The following is an 18,209-nucleotide window of genomic DNA, read 5'->3' as shown; positions in this document are numbered from 1 at the left end:
TTCCAAGGTATTTGTAGCCATGCTCCACATCTGCTATCTTGCCCTCTGGTACAGTAGTTCTATCCCTTCAGTCCTGACCACCTTCTCTCTCCTTGCTACCACCCGTCCAAACGATATTCCTATGTCTTGGCTGTACATCCTGGTGCTATGCATCAGCGAGTAGATATCTCGTTCGCTCTTGGCATACAGCTTGATGTCATCCATGTAGAGGAGGTGGCTAATGGTTGCGTTATTCCATAATCGGTACCTGTAACCACTCTGGGTGACAGGCAGAACAGCAGTGGGGACAGAGCATCTCTTGGGCATATGACTTGGAGGTTCTCAGTGTTAAGAAATGTTAGATGAAGTGTCACTTTGGCACAAAACGCATTATTCAAGACAGGTGGTGGTAATTCATAATGTAAGAAACAACGATATACAAGTAATAAAGTTAGGGTAAAACTTTAGCCTCAGCTGGGAGTGTCAGGACTGAAATATCAAATCTCTTCGACTTAATTCCCATTCACTTTAGCAGCTGGACCACGGTGCTATCCTGTGCCAAGACCTTCTAAGAATGATTTACCACCTCAACATTTCATGTAAATATAAAACAATGGCACATTATTCAAAATGTGCCTGGAAATATTTAAATTAGGATATCTGCAGCAACAAAGTAATTCAGTGACAGACACCCATTCCAATAATTACAAGCAAAATGTATATCAACTGCTAATTTAGTGTATTGTGCAAATGTAAGTGAAACTAAAAAAAATAAAAAAAGAGACTTTAAACCAAAGCTTAAGTTGATTTTCAGTGTCTAACTATACTGTAGCAGGTAATTTTTTATATTATACGTTAAAAATTATTGCCTAACAACCCCCTCAGTTTCCAACAGTTGGTATAAGCTGTAGATGAAGTATTACTTTTTGTTAAAGAAGTCAAAATCAGACAATCACTGCTTCTGTGAAGGTATTGTATTTGTTCCAACTTCACGGCAGACAGCCAATCATCACAACAGCTTGTACACATCAGTTATCAGATTCACAGTTTTGTGGCACAAGTAAACTGGTGCATGAGATTCGTTAAGGTTGTGCTCTGTTCACCATTTCACAGTGACTCACCAGGTCACGGCTTGCCTAAAAAAACATTTTGACACAAAACGGTTGAAACATGTCTGACTAGCTGTGGTTATAAACAGCAGCGTCTGAGTATTACAGGAGAGAAACATCCAGCAAGTTCATTCACTTTGGAGGAAGACATTATTGCGTTACAGTATTTGCATCCCTGGAAATGTACAAAGCGAATCATTTAATGCAGCATGCTACTGAGCCCCAGAAAGAAATAAGAAAAGGGGGTTTCAACATGTCACAGTTTGCTTTAAATTATGGCTTAAATCACACTACTACATGGTGATCATAAAAAACCCTGTAATCCATTGCAATGAAAGCCCAAGTAACCCAAAATGTGACATAAGGATGAATGCACAAAATTTAAAGCTTCAAAAAGAAGAAATCATTAAAAAAAAAAGACAGGCTCCAACATGTTACACACATATTGCACTAGGTAAAACATGGCATGAGGAAGAAAAAAAAGCAATGTTTTCAGAGTGGGGCCGAACCCCTCAGGCCTGTCTGACAGCAACAGAAGATTTTACAGAGATCACAAGAATCTGGAAGCTACAAGCATAAAATTAAACCATTTTGTGCCAACCAGTCTTCACATGTACCAACATAACTGTGTACATATTTTAAACCAATACTCTGACTGCATAACGTGCGTTCCTACGAATATGTCCTTCATTGAGAATGTTTGCTGAGATAACGCTCAAATGCCATGTCCAGGCTATGATGTTTTAATTTTTTCCATGAAACAACCAGAAATATTTTAGAGGCATTTGAGAAAAAGCTATTTTTTGATGAAAATAAAATGACTAACATATCTATAGGGTGACACAGACAAACAGGAACTTTGAACTTTGAACGGAAGAGTTCCCATTTTTTGTGTCACCATTTACTATAGGTTTTGTATTTAACAAAAAGAGATCAAAATATCTTTAAAAACATGTCTGAATTCAGGTGTGAGGATTGTTCAAAGACTTACCGTAATTACAGAAAAAAGTCGATAGACAAAAACAAAAAAAAAAACACCAAAAAATAAAGACAAAAGATGTAAATTGAATTAATGTGTAAGGAGTCAAATTGAAAAGTTTCCATATTGGTACACCTGGACACAATTAAGTACTTCACACATTCATGTGGTTGTTTACCTGCAGGGAGGTTGGATAGTAATAATGAAGCTCAGATAATTGTCTGAGTAGTGTCTCTGGGTTGAGTTAGACAAAAGAGCGAAATGTTTTTTGTTTTTTCATTTTAAATAAAATGATTTGGTAAGTTTAGAGTTGTTCTTTACATTTATATTATGTATCAAATTATGTGCAATAGCCAAACAGCAAGTTTACTCAGAGCGATAATAAAATTCACTGAGCAAAAATCCTTACTACCTCACAACTCAAAAATAAATAGTTCCTGCTCCGACATACATAAATAAAGGCCTTTCAGGTTCTTTGAACTCGTGCTCAGTTTTACAGTCGCCACATTCACCACATGTACTTGCAAGAGGAGGACCTGCTCCTCTGAAAGGTGACTTTAAAGGAGAAAACAGAAGAAAACAAGCCGTGGAATGCTGGCAAGGCACTTAACACCAACGCCCACGACCATCACCAACACAACTTATTAAAGTTGGGAAAGAAAAAAGGTTAGGTAATTTCAAAGCAAGAAATCACAAAAGCAAAATAAATACTGAATTTGAAATGGAAGGCAAAAATAACCTCGTTTATGAACAAAATTAAAGATTTTGGAATTTGCCAATTTTCATTCTGCTAAATGCAGAAATACTCCTTACTTGTCTCGTTACAGCAAACCTGGATTACAGCACAAACTGATCGAAGAAATTAGTTTCCACTGTCTGTGACCAGATAATCCAGTTATTCTCTACAAGTGTTAGCTCTCCTTGGAACAAACCACTTTGTTTAAGGAGGATAAAAAGTTGTTGACAATTAAGAAAGTGCAAATTTTTTGCTAGACGTCTGAACGGGATGTGAAAGTGAAGTATCACACCCAGTCCTCCTCTCTGCTTGTCATCGAGTCCTGAGATACTCTGGTGTGGAGTAGTTGAAGAGCAGGAAGTCCATTCTATACAGGTTGAACAGTTTCTTCTGGTAGAAAGGACTAATATGTTTAAAAAAGTGAGCTGCCATGTTGCCATCCGTTCGAGTGCTCTTACCAGATGTAGGAAATTGAAGAGATCCATCCACTCTGGCTAATTTGAGAACAGCCTGAGCATCTGGCTCCAGAGTCTCGTACTTACCCACAACATCGTAGTGGATCAAACATGGGTGGCAGAGTGAATGTACCCGCTCCCAGTGCTCATTAAAAGGCTCCTCCCGTTGAGTCCAAGGGTCCACGAGATACTGGACAAACTCTTGGAAAGAAACGTCATTCCCTTCCCTTAGTGCTCTGGGCTCTGGGTTGTCCCTGTGGCGCTGTATGATCTTGGTTCCATAGCGCTTGTGGAAAGCGGTATTGTAGCTCCGTGTGAACTTATTCCGATAGGCAGATACCAGTCGCTCAAAGGGCTCCCTTACAAAAATGAACTTGAGGTAGCTGCGAAGCCGTTTGTTGATCTCGGGGACTGAAAACTCAGAAAGTGTGCGAAGGTTACCTGCGATGTGCGCCTCATTGGCAGGGATGGAAAGTGGGTCAGTGTAGCGGCCGTCACTGGTGAGGACCATTAGAACACGTTTCCAATTGGTGCAAGCAACCTGGAAGCGATTGAAGGAAACAAATTGTTTGTCCGATTGGGAAACTAGTGGAAACCATTCAAGCAGCACCACTTAATATACTGCTACTGACCTTGGGTACGTAGCAGTAGATAAGACTGTGTTTATCATCCACAATGAGATGTTTGAGATCCTCAGGAGAAAGCACACGGCGTTTCCTCGTGTGGGTCAGACAAGCCTGTTCCAAAAGCTCCCTGCGGCCTTGGAGGGATCTGTGGGCTGCCAACAGCTCCAGCTGCTTGTAATAAGGACAACACAGGGTAGATGAAAGAGGGAAACAATGTGTGATTAAAGCACAAAAAAACCACCAGAAACACCTTTTAAAATCTGCTGAGTTTACACGTCTGCCTGTAGTGCAGGGCAGGTTATTACTGGATGTTTCTGAGATGGAATAGCTACATCAGGAAATATACTGTAATACTTGGAGTCAACTGTGAACTAATAAAGTTAGAGCCAGCAGCTGGACTTCTTAGCTCCACTGATTATGAGGAACTGTGTCATCAGTCATTACATACTGTACTGGTGAAATGTCCAAGAATTTGGCACATGGGCTTTACTGTGTGTCTGGTTATTTTCTAACCTGGTCTCCATTATACGGAGTCGACAGTGGACTTCTCTTGTTTATCTCTGGTCTGCTGCCAGTCTTCACACCAGGTTCTGAAGTTAAAGAGAAACATTTAAATCCATGTTTCATGCGATTAGATGTTGAGCAAACAATGACCATTTAACAGAAGACCTTTCTGTATCTTTATCAACTTTATAGACAATATTTACCCTTATTCATTTTACTTTTACGTGATTTATATGATAAATGCATCTAGGGTTAAAATTATTCAAATAGTACAAATCCTTAACAGTCTAATGTCTAAAGTGCACTTTTAGTGGTAGACGACATCAGTTTTATAATAACACTAGTTTTACAAACACACTAGTAAATCCAAGCTTCAGTGTCCCAGCAGGAAAAATCCAAAAACATTACAACAAATCTGTCTCAGATTTAGGCAACAGGTCATCAAAAATAACTCAAATCCTCAGTTTTGTTGACGGTGTCACCACAGATTTAGATCCAACTACGTTACTGTCATTTTTCATATTCTTGTATACAGGTCACAGAGTTGTATTTCGCCCACAATCTCACGTGTTTATACAAAGTTTAAATTACACTGTAAAGATGTCCAAGTAGAGTTATAGTGAGGGTCAGAGTTAACATTCCTAAGGTTTTTTTCCCCCCCATGAAAAAAGAAACCAAACTTTCTGTATGACGGACATAATTTCTCAATTACCCTACTCCTATATAGACGCAGCAAATTAAATGGAGGAAGCAACAATGTTTTGTCACCCAGTTCCAATTACCAGACCATACACCCAGTGACAGGGTAACATATTTTTAATGATGCTTGAGGCTCTACTGGTTTGAAGATCGTGCTAGTGTCTCTCCTCCAGCAGTTCTCTCACCTTCGTCTCCCATTTCAGGCCCCACACCCATCCCCCTCCTCCCAGCCTAATGGCAGTAAGTGCTGGGGTCTGCATTTAACGGTAGAAAGAAAAGTGATTTGTTTTGCACATGTGGCTAAACAATGCTTAGGGCTACTTTAAATGTCTTTCAAAGCTGGAATGAGAACAGGCTGCTAAGGGAGAATGTGTAAATTGAAATCATAAGGTAAACTACAAAAAATATGACAATATGTGCAAAGAGCAACACTATACAGACATATGGAAAGCATAACAGTAATTCATAAAAAAAGGTTAAAGGTTATAGTATGCTATGAAATCCATATTCTCTATTTCTGTGGAGCTAGCACACGGCAAATTTAGTTTCACTGTTCTGAAATAGGACATTTATAAAAGGCCCCTCCTGCACCTCTCTAAGATCGAAATCATTATTTTTATATAAAATAAGGAGAATTAGAGAGTTAGTAATTATGGTAGAAAAGGTAGCAGGAGACAGAGAGACTGTCATAACTCAGCCGCTCCCTGTCCTCTCTGCGTGAGCTCACAAAAATCAACAAAATCCCCAACTTCCTCTGGGTGAAAATGTGCCACATCATCCAAACACAAACATGCAGGTCCTGCTGGACGGCACTGAAATCCTTTACTGGCTACATTAAAGCCCATCTTGGGCCGAGTATGGATCAGATAGGCACAAAGCTGGCTTTAGTCAATGCCTAGAAATGATTGAGTATAATAAATATTATCTGTCTTCAAACATGAATGACGTTATAAAAGTAGAACTGGGAGTATGTAGATTCACATCCCCATCATGACCACATGTTCTAAAGAAAAAGGAAGCCCTGTAGTTTGTACTTCACAAGCTGTCATAAATTCACCTAATACACAAGTGGTTGACTGTTTTCTAAAGGCATGAGGGTCTGTTATGCTGACAATAAAGAAGCCCAGTCAACACGAGATCACACTGAACGCCTCCCATGCTTTCTGGTTTATTGCTGACTCACTTGCTGTATTCCCTCATGGAATAAGCTGGACATGACTCAGAGTGTGTACTAGGGACCTGGTGTGATACTGTGTGTTGCTTTCAGAACCAGTGACTTAGTCATTTGTGTTCTCACATTCAGCTACTCTGGGTAATGTCTAGACTAGAGCATTTCAAGGTTCCAGCAAATGTTCTGTTTCAGCAAAACAAAGGAGTGAGGGCTAGTAATCAATCATCTCTGCCTACACTTACTTATCAGAGTATGTGTCATTTGGACAAAATATCAAATTGTCTTTTTGTGTATAGGTGTAAAAATATAAGCTTTTATATAAGGAATGGTTATTTCCTTGTGTGGGAATACATATAACACGTTACATATTTGTATATATGTATCTATTTATCTCCATCCTTTATTTATGCATTGTGTGTCATACTGTCTTTTCTGTCACATGGGAAAGCGCATTTCATGAGCTACTCCGTGCTAATCATTAAACTACATATTTTTTCTGTGCCGTGTGTTCTATCACGTAAACCAGAAAACCACCACTTCCTTTCAGAACCAGGAAGTGACACAATACTGACGGTTGAAGAGGAGCAGAAGAGGCCCCAGTCTTGCTACATACACAAATCAGCCCACGCTGGAGCTCGGCCCGTCCGATTTGAAAGGCAGTCATGCGTGTGAAGTTGGACTCCGTTTTTCTCCCAGACAAACAAGATTCCATTAAGCCTCTACACTGGTTTGGATGATTATAAACAGAAGGCACTTTATTATGACTAATCACAAAACAGAGAGACAGTGACAAAGTTTGTTAAAGAGTATAACAAAGATATGCTGACTGTGTGTGTGGGCCATTCTTTTAAATATTGCACATCTGCCCTCCCAGCCCCAAATAAACTTTTCACATTTGAATAATCTTTTACCCTGTATGCTCTCACTAAGGATGAGATTATGTGTCATTAGTAATGCAAATGTTTACTTGAAGGGGGACACTTTCCAAGACTGACAGAGAACCGTGGTGTCATAAGCAAAATGTCATTGTAATATATGAGAGAAAGAAACAAAATGAAAACAAGTGAGGGCAGGAAGACACAAGGGGGTTATGAGGAGTAACACGTGATCGGGGATTGTGTTGGTCTAAGCATATATAATTCTCGTGCAGTGAGTTGCCACTAATTAGGTGTTTCAGACAGCTAAGCCAAAATGCGTGTCGACACCATTTCGACTTGCCTAAAGTCCATCTACAGGTTGCCTCCAATTAGCAAGAGCAATCAAGGGCTTTAGATCATGAGTCTGTAGAGACTTGACAGACTAAGCGTCTACTCCGTTAAGGTCCAGAACCTCTTCTTTATTAGCCAGCCCCAAAGCGAGAGAAGCTAAGGGAGATGAAGCAAACTCTTGTGTGAGCTTATACTGTAAAACTCTATCACAATAGGAATTGTTTTTGTTGAGAAGAAACTCCACGCAGGCAGGGGATTACCTAGAAAAATATTTACAACTCTGAATTCTCAGCCAATATTTGTAGGTTCTTTTACAATCCTATTTATAGTAGGACTGTTTCTCTTAAAGTAAGTATTTGTTTTGTGAATTAAACACAAGTTTGGGTTTACTACAGTAACTGAAAAATAACTTTATTCCAACTCTCTTAAATACTCCTTTCCCACAAATACATCACCACTTGCAGAAGGAAACCAAATCAAAATGGTCACTATAAAAGTCAATAAACATGCTCAAAACAGAAAAGGTCTCCAGCTCTAGTCTCTGAATATGCATGCATTTATGTTTAAATGCTTTCTCCTACAAAAACCTGTTTTCAGAAATAAACAAAACAAGACAAAAACTTTGCCACAAACACCCCGCAGAGAATGCAGCAGAACAAACAGCCACCAGGTGTAACATGTGGTGTACAGCATGCTTTAAAAGCTGCTGGCACTGGCCCTAAAGGCATCGCAACATTCTTTACAACTTTTATGCGTATGGGCTCCATTGAATGTGTGCACAGGACACATGAAAGCAGGCCTTGAGGTTGCCGCTGTTTAGAGTTGTCATTGTCGGAAGAACCAGAAGAATGTGGAGCATCACTGATGTCTGACAAAACAAACTTAAAAAGGGTCATCTGTGGATTGGTTTCAGGTCAACATGTGCAACGGCAGATACAATAACTTGTGATTCAACATTGTGCCATGCTCTATACATTCATAAAGCTATTCATGTGCCCCCTAGCAATGCTATGAAGCTATGAAAGAGGGCGCGTTTAGTGAAGTTGTGTACTGCTGCTTAGCAAAAGGTAATAAACAGGTAATGAATGAATATAAAGCAATGCAGGGTTCTAATCCAAGGTGCCAATATTTGAGCAACTCGGCCGAAAGATGATTTTAATTTTTTTTTAACTGCATTGCATATACAGTAGAGAGAAATTTGATGTTGTAAAAAACCATTTCCTGTGGCAAACAGCAGGAGTTAGCACAGTGTAGATTTAAACTTAGCTAGTAGGTGCTGACATGCTGACTTCACATCTGACATATGCTGGGCCTGGGCACCACCCTTCTACTGTACGCTGAGTTCAGTTACTTGGCATCGCAACATGTCCATGCACTCAAATGACACACACACGACACTGTGCCACGCACTGCTGAGTCATTACAACCACATAAAAGAGTTTGAGGGGAAAAAGAAAGTGGGTGTTCATCTCTATTTTAGTTCAAATTATGATGTACTTAATAAGAGAGGGTGACTGAAAATAGCACATGTCAGGGAATTGTCCTCAGTAGGTCAAACATTTTACACAAGCTCAAAAGAAAACTATTGTAAATGAACAGAGTAGTATTAAGTATCAGGAATGAAAAAAATAAAATATGGTGACAGCCTCTTCGAAGCTTTGAAGTTTGAGAAAATTGAAACTAAATACAGCCACATCTTAATCAGAAGACTCCATCCAGACTAGACTAGACTAAAATCATGAATATAACAGTTCTGCTAACTGCTACTGTGATCTATGGCCTTATCCATCAGCAGAGACAAAAATAACAATTATAAAATCTGCATAAAATCACTATGGACATAATGTCAGTGCTCCATTCACCTAAGGTGGAGGTGTACACCTCAGGGAGAGACCACATTATGAAACAAGCAAAAACTGGATCACATAAGTTTGCATGTGGCATTCTACATCCAGTGTGAGCAAATTATGTAAACTGTGCTTGTGATGAGTAAGTTGTCATTGTGTGAACATTAATTGGTCTGCATTTCATTAAATATCACCAACTCCACACAGCTGCAAGTCACCTACCTGTACAGAACAATCTTTTTTAGTTAAGTTTAACCTAACAAAACATGAATAAATGATCAGTATCATATCACAATGCCAGGGGACGTTCTTCAGATTCAGATTCTACAACTACCCCTAGAAAAAGTGTAACAAAACTGACATGTCTTAACTAATGAGTTTAGAACGGAACATTGGATTTGGCTTGGATTTCTTTCCCAAAGAGCCAAATCAAGGGAGTTGGTACAGGAAGTAGCACAATTGAAGCACAACAATCCCATGCAGCGCACTTCCTTTTTGGTATGAAACGGCTGATTTAATTAAGAGACATGGTTCAGTATGCCACGTAAACGAGAAACACAAGGCATTTTAAAATATGTGACGTCTGCGCCCATCTACCGAGACAGAAACTCAACTGCAAGATAAGCACGAGATCACACATTAAACTGTGTGTTTTATAAATATAAAACACAAGAAACCAATGTGCGTATGAATACAGCAAAGAGTGTATTCTGATATGTCTGTTTTCAGTTTCCTGCAAGACTCATAATTAATCTCATTAATCTCAGTGTGTGTACATGCCTCTATGTTGTAAAGTGCAAAAGGTGATGGGTTCGTGGAATTCCTTGTTCTGTTACTCCTGCTTCTAAAGAGCCTAAAAGCCTGGTGTTTGCTCTGTAAATATCACAAAGAGCATACTGCACTAAATCCCACAGTATAGGTATTCCTCAGTAAGCTGAATATGATTTATTTGTTTTGTTAGTGCTGAGGTTCAAGGAAGAGTCAGTGCATGACTTCATCACTGTGCACACTCCCCCAGCTCTTATTCTGTCACTCCAGCATTAAAGAGGCTAAAAGTTGAAATTAATGCTTTTTGATGCAGGCTGATACAGCTGTTGGTGAGAACCCATTGCAGAGACTGACATCAGCTGTTCCTTTAGCTAAGACCCTGTGTAATTATCGCCAAATGCACAAGACAAAATTTTAACTGCAGTACCACAGTAATGCAACACTAACCACACAGCTGAGCTCATTACCACCAGCACAGTTTTTCCTCTTTAATCTTAACCAAGTGTCCTCCTTTCGATAAGCCATCAGTCAGCGTAACTCTAGTGTCATCATGTGTGTGTGTGTTCTGGTGACAGGATGGTTAAAAAAATGTCTCTCTAGCTCTGCTTATCTGTGAGTCATGATGAATAAAGTATTTCCACTGAGCCAAGAAACAACCTAATAGGGGAAATACTCTATAGATGAACACATTTATCAAAGTTGCCATTTTAAAGCAGTTCTTGAGAAATTCTTTCTAAAACACACCATCTTACTCTAGCCTTACGGGAGGTTTGCTCAAATACTGACTACAGTAGATGTTGAATATGGAAAATCAATAATATAACTCAAAAACATTTAAGAACTTAGGTGGGAATATATTTAAATTATATTTTGATTTAAAACACATTGCACATTGGACAACACATGGGCACACAATACTACAGATTACCTTTCATCCTGCAGTACAGTGAAAAATGAAAAGCCTTCGATAATGATCACCTAGAGAAGAAAGGTAGTGTTGGTTTTCGAACCCACTCCCACTAGATACACAGTAATTAAGGAAGCTTTGTGCTTTGTTGACATCCTGAGAATTAGTGCTTTCTAATGTGGCTTCCACGGTGGGGCTGTATAGCAGACTAGCCTAAACAGGTCAGGCCATAAGCATACATGCACCTAGCTGGCGGAGGGAGGTTCGAGGACAGTGCTAAAGTGTGTTGCTTGTAGGTGTGGCAGCATGTGGTTTGTTAGTCTGCCACCAGCGCTGCATTCATTCTGTGCCTGGGCTCTGGTGGTCTTTAAAAGTTAATTTCCGACCGTGGCTCTGTACGGTTCCTTCATGTGGTGATTGCGACAACACTTTTCATGTTTGCCTTTAATTCTTTCCTAATCATATTCTATATGCAATACGCATGATTTAGTATGCACCGCGATGACATACATAATGAATATACAGCATAACCAAACACTGCTAAGGACATGTAAAATACCTGTGTGCTCTTCCAGCCTATTTGTCATGTGTGGTAGGCATAAATCAGGGACTTCTACCTGACCCCCCCCCCCCTCTTCTCTCCGAGCTCTGATTTCTCTGGCAGTCTACAGTCCCAGAGGAGCAAATCTGTCTTTCAACGTCCAAAACGGACTCGGCCCAGGAAACGTGGAGAAAGGAGAGAGGGCCAGGGCTGAGGAATGCTGGGGGTCTCTGGGAGGGAGGGTTCGTAACATTCCATCATCCACAATGAAACACGGCTGAAATGAAGTATGAATAAGGTCTATGTCTGTGCACATGCCAACGGACCCTCACTGGTCACTTTATTAGGTACACCTGTATAGTGGAGTCCAATGCAATTCAGCAAATGCCATTAACTCTGAAAGCTTTTACAAGGACTCCAGCGCCCACGGGGACGTCAATGTTAAACACAGAGTGGAACTGTCAACATCTTCACACAAGCATCTTGGAAACTGAGACATGAGCACCCAGTGAAGGCAGAATAATGTCAGAGTTGCCGTTTTTACTGAAACGGTGCATGCAGGTTTCACACGTTTGACACAAGCTGCTCAACCCCTGCGAAACGATGTGTTCACACAAACACGATTAAAGCGGCGTCTGTCTTTATACCACGAAGTTTCAGTCCGCAGTACAAGCTGGAAACGAAAGGGAAGTTCGAAGACAGTTTTACTTCCTACTTCCTAACTTGCTAAAACAGACGGAGCCCTCGCATGCGCCGGTACCACGGACACCGGACCGGACCGGGCGCTTACCTGGCTTGGTGATGCTCTGAAAGTACAGCACCAGAACGAAGAGCGAGCCGAGGCACGTCGCCAGCAGCACACGTCCTCCTCTGGGCATCCTCATCATCGAGCCCGGCTCTGCTGGCGGAGCCCCCGACTCCCCGGTGCCGCCTCGACGCGGCGCATACGAGCCCGGTCCACGGAGGATGCGAGCCCGCGGTATCAAACGTGGGGGACGGAGGAGGTTCGACCCGCCATCCAAGAAGGGCTCGATTAGCCGTTAACTACACGCAACCGCTAAGTCTTTGTCGGGTTAGAAAGTAACAGTTACACACAATTTAGTCAAAGTCACCTCCGAGGAAACTCATAAGAGCCTTGCGTTGACGTGACACTAAAACAAAAGAGAGACCTTTGTTCCGCTCTAGTCGCTTCCCGAACCAGTTGTTTTTACAGTTTGACGAAGCAACACAAACTTGGACGGGACATCGCCACGCCGTGACGTCACCCACCCCTTCTCGCGCACCCTTTCCTCCATGTTGGCGGTGCGTTGAGGGACGGACGGAAATATCGAAACCGAACTGACAACGTCGAATTTCCTCGGGTTAACCGCATACATTTGAACGAATTTCACAAGCGAGCTACGCTAAACGTTCATGAACAATAATCACAGCAGTTTGTCCCGGTGATCCAGAGTTGCCATGCGACGCCCACAGTCCCACTTCCTACTGATGAAGTTATGAAGTAGTGTACAGGCAGCACTTGAAGGCAGCATTACAGTGGTTACGGCAGACAACATCGGTACACCATGTCCCGTATGACTCAGTTAGCTAGTTAGTTAACAGCTTAATAATACCAGTAAACACTTTACACACACATTAAAAAAAACGAATATCGATTTAATATTTGACCAGGTAATTGCTGTGAATTTGTATTTTTAATAATAGCTAGTATAGTAGCCTAGAGTTTATTATTTGAAATTGTTGGCAGTTAGTGTAACTGTAATGAAAGACAGCATCACTGTAAGACTGTTCAGATGCTGCAGCACTTATCCATTTGTTCTTGCTTTGAGCACTGTCATCCAAGAGATAACAGCCCGGCTCATAAAAAAATCAGTTATTCTTCAGTTGTTAATACATTTTTCATGTACAGTATGTTTACAAATAATTAAAGTCCCAATAACCGATATCAGATGGTTGCCTGAGAACCAAAACAAAGTCAAGACTATATCCTCTACTGTAAAGTCAATACATAACCCAGATCCACACAATAAGCTACAAAACCTGAGACATGATACAACTTGTTTTATAGTTTAACTTGTCAAATTTCAAATATCACAGATGTAATGCTAGTTATCAATTATAAAAGATGAATTGTGTGAATTTGAAAATGCTCTTTGCTTAAAGCAGCATCAATTTTTAATCAATTTTAATCAATCAAAAAAGCTCCACTACAGCATTTGGTTCAACTCATTAGTAATATGATGTTTCCCAGATGTTACCTTATAAAAACACAGATACAAAACACACTTAAAAACTGTGGACTCAGACAGGGTTTATTCACTTAAAAGCCAAAGACGTGGCGGAGACTGAGCCACCAAGGAAGTGCCAGGTCAGCATGTGAGCAACATGATCATTCACACCGCCTATCTAGGAGTGCTATAATTATGCACATGCCCATCATTAGGCCTACAGTATCAAATGCCCGACGTGTTTCTTGGAAAACATTAAACAGAGATCTCAGACTTGAGAACGAGAAAGACTTGGTTAGGGATCATTTGGCAAATTACGTGGTTGTCTGGGCCAATGTTAGCTTCCACCACACAACTCTCACCAGTAGATTTTTTTTTGGGCCACCCACAGTTTTAATCTTCTCTTTGCTTCTCAATGAGGAGTTTCTCACCACTTTACAAGGTGGAGCGTCTTCACCAGCCCAACAACTAATTTAACACAAATCCTAAAATATCAAAGTAATCCTACCAGACTAACTACATGTACATACACCGTGTGTAACAGACTGACAAATAAGGAGCATCAAGTTCATTCATTTTGTGGGTAATAATATAATTAATAAGTAATAGTAATAATATAATAGTAATAGTAATAGTAATAATATAATTCATATAAAATACAAAATGTTATAAACAAATAACAGATGACTATTTCAGAGAATCAAATGTGTGCACTTTTCCATTTTGCATGTGTTCACAGACCCGCAGTTAGCGGTTGAGTTCATTACCATCCTTTGATGTGGAGGTTTTCTGGGATGGGCTGTGATGACTGGCCTAATGTGGAGACATCGCATCTACAACTAAAAGACAGTAACATAGCTTAAAACACACGGCACAACATGCAACAGCCTTTTACTGGACGTGAACCTGTGCCAGTTTTCAAGTCTTTGAAAAGATTTAATCACAACCCCTGTAAAAACAGCCTGTAATATACACCAACCCAAGCAGCAAAGTTCAAATGATCAGAAAACCACATCCCATTAGTTAAAATCGCAAAAAGGATATTTTGTAGATGTGACTTTAGTCTGCTGAATACTTTTCTGTCTAAATATAGATAAACATATAGAAAAAAGCAAGCAGATCTGCCTGCCAAAAAAAACAAACAAATAAAAAAAAAAAAAACTTACTTTGAAGATCACTGTACGACAATATACACTACCACATTCCTACTACTTATGTGTATCCTTGTGATCATGATACACCATCATCACCTTTCTGTGAATTTCTTTCCTTATGCTGTTATCCCTCCTCCAACTTTGCAACAGTAATCCCTCGGTGTCAGCGTCTGCGGGTCAGTAAAGTTTTACACATCCTCTGCAGTAGCTTATCAAAGCTTTTATTTCCACTGAAACAGCTGTGCCCTGCTGCTGAGAGTGAAGGGACTCCAGCTAAAATCATCATTAACCATTAGGGACACGCCAACAGAGTCAGAACTTTGGCTCGTCTTTTGTTAGGACACCAGTTTCCGGTGTACGTCAGTCCTGACACAGAATGTGGGTCAAGCATAGCAGTATAAACTCTAAATGTCCCATCCCACATAAATAAATAGCAGGGATTTGCTTTGTTTTGTACAGTAGAGGTTATAAGAACAAAAGTCTGATATAATTATTATAACCTATAAACATGGGGTTTCTAAGCAGGGGGGGCGATTCATGCGGTATAGGTCTGTGAACACAAGCCAAGCACAGCTGAGACGCACACAGCGGGCAGCAGGAGCAGCTACAATAAGCCAGTGTTGACTTTCATTTCAAAACGAGCTCAGGCGGTCCATCCTGTCTGAAGCACAGGCAGAAGCCCTGTGTGTTGCTCTTTCTACCCACCTACTGGGCAAACTAACCTGGTACTGGTTCAGGTCAGGTTTTAATCTGGTGAATCCAGACTCTTCCTCCAGTTTATCCACCAGTTTATCCAGTGGCATCACACATCCTCAAAGCCCAGACCATTAGTAGTGGCCTCAAATGTGACATTTGTAGTACACACAGCTCCTTGTTGAGGCCGTTAACACACAGAGACAACTAGTATAAAAACTGAAAATGCAAAGGGCAAATGCACAAGATCAACTATGCTGCCAATGTAGCAAAGAATCTAAATCAAAAATAAATGGACGTTTGTACTGGCCTGGTAAAATGTCAGCTAAATATTTTTAAGATTGCCTCGAGCCATAAATACAAGCTGAGACCACAGTCTTGTTGTAAATGATTTCTTTCCATGTCTTGTTCAGACTTCGGAATTTGTCTTCTGATGATGAGCAAGATGTTGACATGGCATTAACAAAGAAGAGAAGTATTAACTTAAATGACGTTAACTTTAATCCTGTGTTATTTACTGTTCAGTAATTAAGGCCAACAGTAAATGATCTCGTAAATTATGAAAAATCAAGAGTGCAAAGTGTGAGAAGACTGATATTTTTAGTTTTAATCTTCCTTCCCAACAGGCCTCATATGTGTTCTACTGTGCATGTTTTAGACCACTCGCTGCATGGCCAGCTATTCCAGTGCTGGAGGTTTGGCAGAAGATACTGCGGAGGGGAACCTCTTATTACACTTCTTCCCCATTTCCTCCTCGTTGCAGTGCAGAGAAACCTGCTTACCCTAGACTCACTGTTTCTTTCCCCGATGTAATTCTCCTGATATTGTGTCTACCATATGGAAAAGTCATCAGCGCAAAGCACTTTGAATCTAACCAGGTTCAACTTCACCATGTGCCATAATCCTCAGAATCTTGATGACCCGTCCCGTGAAGGAGGAAAATATTACAAACGCTGATGGTCGGCAACATATTAATAGTAATACTTTCCATTTTCATCATTAAGAGCTATAGCAGTTGACTGTGAACTATGTGCTGATGTTCTATATTATATGTGCTAGACAAACATTGAACGACTAAATATTACATTATATATATTACAAGAGTTTAAGGGTGATTTAAAGGGCTTGTGTACAAAATTAGATGAAGAAATACATGTTTATACTAATTTTACAAGTTTTATTAAACTTCACGGGGGAAAATATGTGTAACATTTAACAGACTGTGTGCCTCAGAAAACATTACCACTGAAAATAATTATAATTCTACAGACAGGCCAAGCTGCCAGCGTTCAACAGCATTCTGTAACCAGGCAACCTGCATCTGCCAAGGATGACCTCAATGTTTTACAGGCCTGGGTTCCTGCAGCAGAACCACCACGGAGCTCGTTTAGACCATTAGCACTTCGTCACCAGAGACGCAGCTGACAAGTGAGATAAGCACAGACAGAGTGAAAACACTGCTTATGTAACACATGTAGAATACCAAGACTTAAGTTACTAACTATTTTTTCATTGTAAACTGCATTTAATTACATAAAAGATAACAACTGTGTTTGCAAATGTTACTGAAGTGGGAGCAATTACTTCAGCATTCAGCATTGTTATTGATTATTACTGCTGTGATATTTGCAGATGTGGGAATGACTCATTAACTTCATGTGAAATAAGATGCTTGGAAATCGACTGTGTAGAAACTGACAGGTACATTACAGTAACTGTCATTTGACTTTAAATACACACCAGAAGCCCAACTAAACACATTTTTGCTGTAGCTGCTTCTCTGCTCTTCAGCATAGTGAGGTGGCCTTTGGAGGAGCGTACTCTAGCCTAACGCAGTACCACCACATAATGGATCCTCGCTCATGGCTTGGAGGCACTGGTTTTAATGAGGCCAAGGCTTGGCAGTCAAATCCTGGGTACTTTCTACAATACCACATCGATAGCTTGTTATTAAACCAAACTAATCAGCTGTGGAGGTATTAGGACTGTGATTTCTCTGCATGTGACCAGCGAGAGGTGGACGGAGGGATGCTTGGTCACTTGATCGCTGGTTAGAATAAAAGAAGCTTTCCTTTCCCAAGGTTTGGAGGAGCACATGGCCAAATGCCTCTGCAGCTCATCTCTAAAGCTTCTTCCGCTCTGGTCCAGCTGGAAGGTAGAACTGCACTGATTATATTGTCTAACCACTTTCAAACCACTTAAATGTTTCCCACTCGTGTGGCACTTGAGCCGAAGCAATTCCTCAGCAACCAACTTTGAGGTTGAAGCATTTCAGACACCGGGGTAACTTAAGGAGAACAGAAAAAAGTATTGATTTCTCATTATATTCATTAGGGAAGAAGTGACCGCAAAGGATGTGCTCATTACAAAGCACCATTATTCTGCTTGGGCGTTTTCAAAGCTCTCGAAAGGAAGATATCTTCAAGAGTATTTTGCTAGGAAATAATTACAACAGAGTTTTATAGATGCTAACCAAATCCCCATCCAGGCGATGGCAAACTAAATGGCCCAAGTGCAGGGATAGAAACATGGAACCTGTTGTCTCTACTGTAGTTGTTGGTCTACGCCCTGCTGCAGCTAAAGCACATTAGGCTGTAGTTTTGTA

At 40.4% G+C, this 18,209-nt stretch overlaps 1 protein-coding gene and 1 long non-coding RNA gene across 4 annotated transcripts; one reads left to right on the top strand and one right to left on the bottom strand.

Annotated features, from left to right (window-relative positions):
* Positions 1–938: 938 nt before the first annotated feature.
* LOC114858792 (carbohydrate sulfotransferase 11-like) lies at positions 939–12,743 on the bottom strand. 2 transcript variants are annotated; one of them, XM_029156375.3, is made up of 4 exons: positions 12,320–12,743; positions 4,398–4,474; positions 3,891–4,055; positions 939–3,799 (listed from the first exon to the last, which is right to left on the bottom strand). In XM_029156375.3, exons 1-4 carry the CDS (start codon positions 12,414–12,416, stop codon positions 3,116–3,118), a joined length of 1,023 nt encoding a protein of 340 aa, XP_029012208.1. In that variant the 5' UTR covers positions 12,417–12,743; the 3' UTR covers positions 939–3,115. The 2 variants fall into 2 exon arrangements, with proteins under 2 accessions (XP_029012208.1, XP_029012209.1); XM_029156376.3 differs by having other exon boundaries at positions 3,891–4,052; positions 12,320–12,741.
* Positions 12,744–12,805: 62 nt separating this feature from the next.
* Positions 12,806–17,753, top strand: LOC129604346 (uncharacterized). 2 transcript variants are annotated; one of them, XR_008695145.1, is made up of 4 exons: positions 12,806–16,413; positions 16,514–16,581; positions 16,874–17,032; positions 17,237–17,753. It is a non-coding gene; the product is annotated as an uncharacterized LOC129604346 (long non-coding RNA). The 2 variants fall into 2 exon arrangements; XR_008695144.1 differs by having other exon boundaries at positions 12,806–16,581.
* The last annotated feature ends 456 nt before the right edge of the window (positions 17,754–18,209 follow it).

This window comes from Betta splendens, chromosome 7 (assembly GCF_900634795.4).
Source record: "Betta splendens chromosome 7, fBetSpl5.4, whole genome shotgun sequence".
Taxonomy (NCBI): domain Eukaryota; kingdom Metazoa; phylum Chordata; class Actinopteri; order Anabantiformes; family Osphronemidae; genus Betta; species Betta splendens.
Note: the sequence above shows the minus strand (reverse complement) of the source record. Positions and strands in the feature narration are given on the sequence as shown.

What these genes read in the sequence shown, in the direction of transcription:
- LOC114858792 (XM_029156375.3), bottom strand. Translation starts at nt 12,416, where the DNA reads ATGATGAGGATGCCCAGAGGAGGACGTGTGCTGCTGGCGACGTGCCTC. An exon ending in TCAGAGCATCACCAAGCCAG is followed by an intron (nt 4,475 to 12,319) that starts GTAAGCGCCCGG and finishes CTTTAACTTCAG; the next exon opens with AACCTGGTGTGAAGACTGGC. An exon ending in TCTACTGCTACGTACCCAAG is followed by an intron (nt 3,800 to 3,890) that starts GTCAGTAGCAGT and finishes AATCGCTTCCAG; the next exon opens with GTTGCTTGCACCAATTGGAA.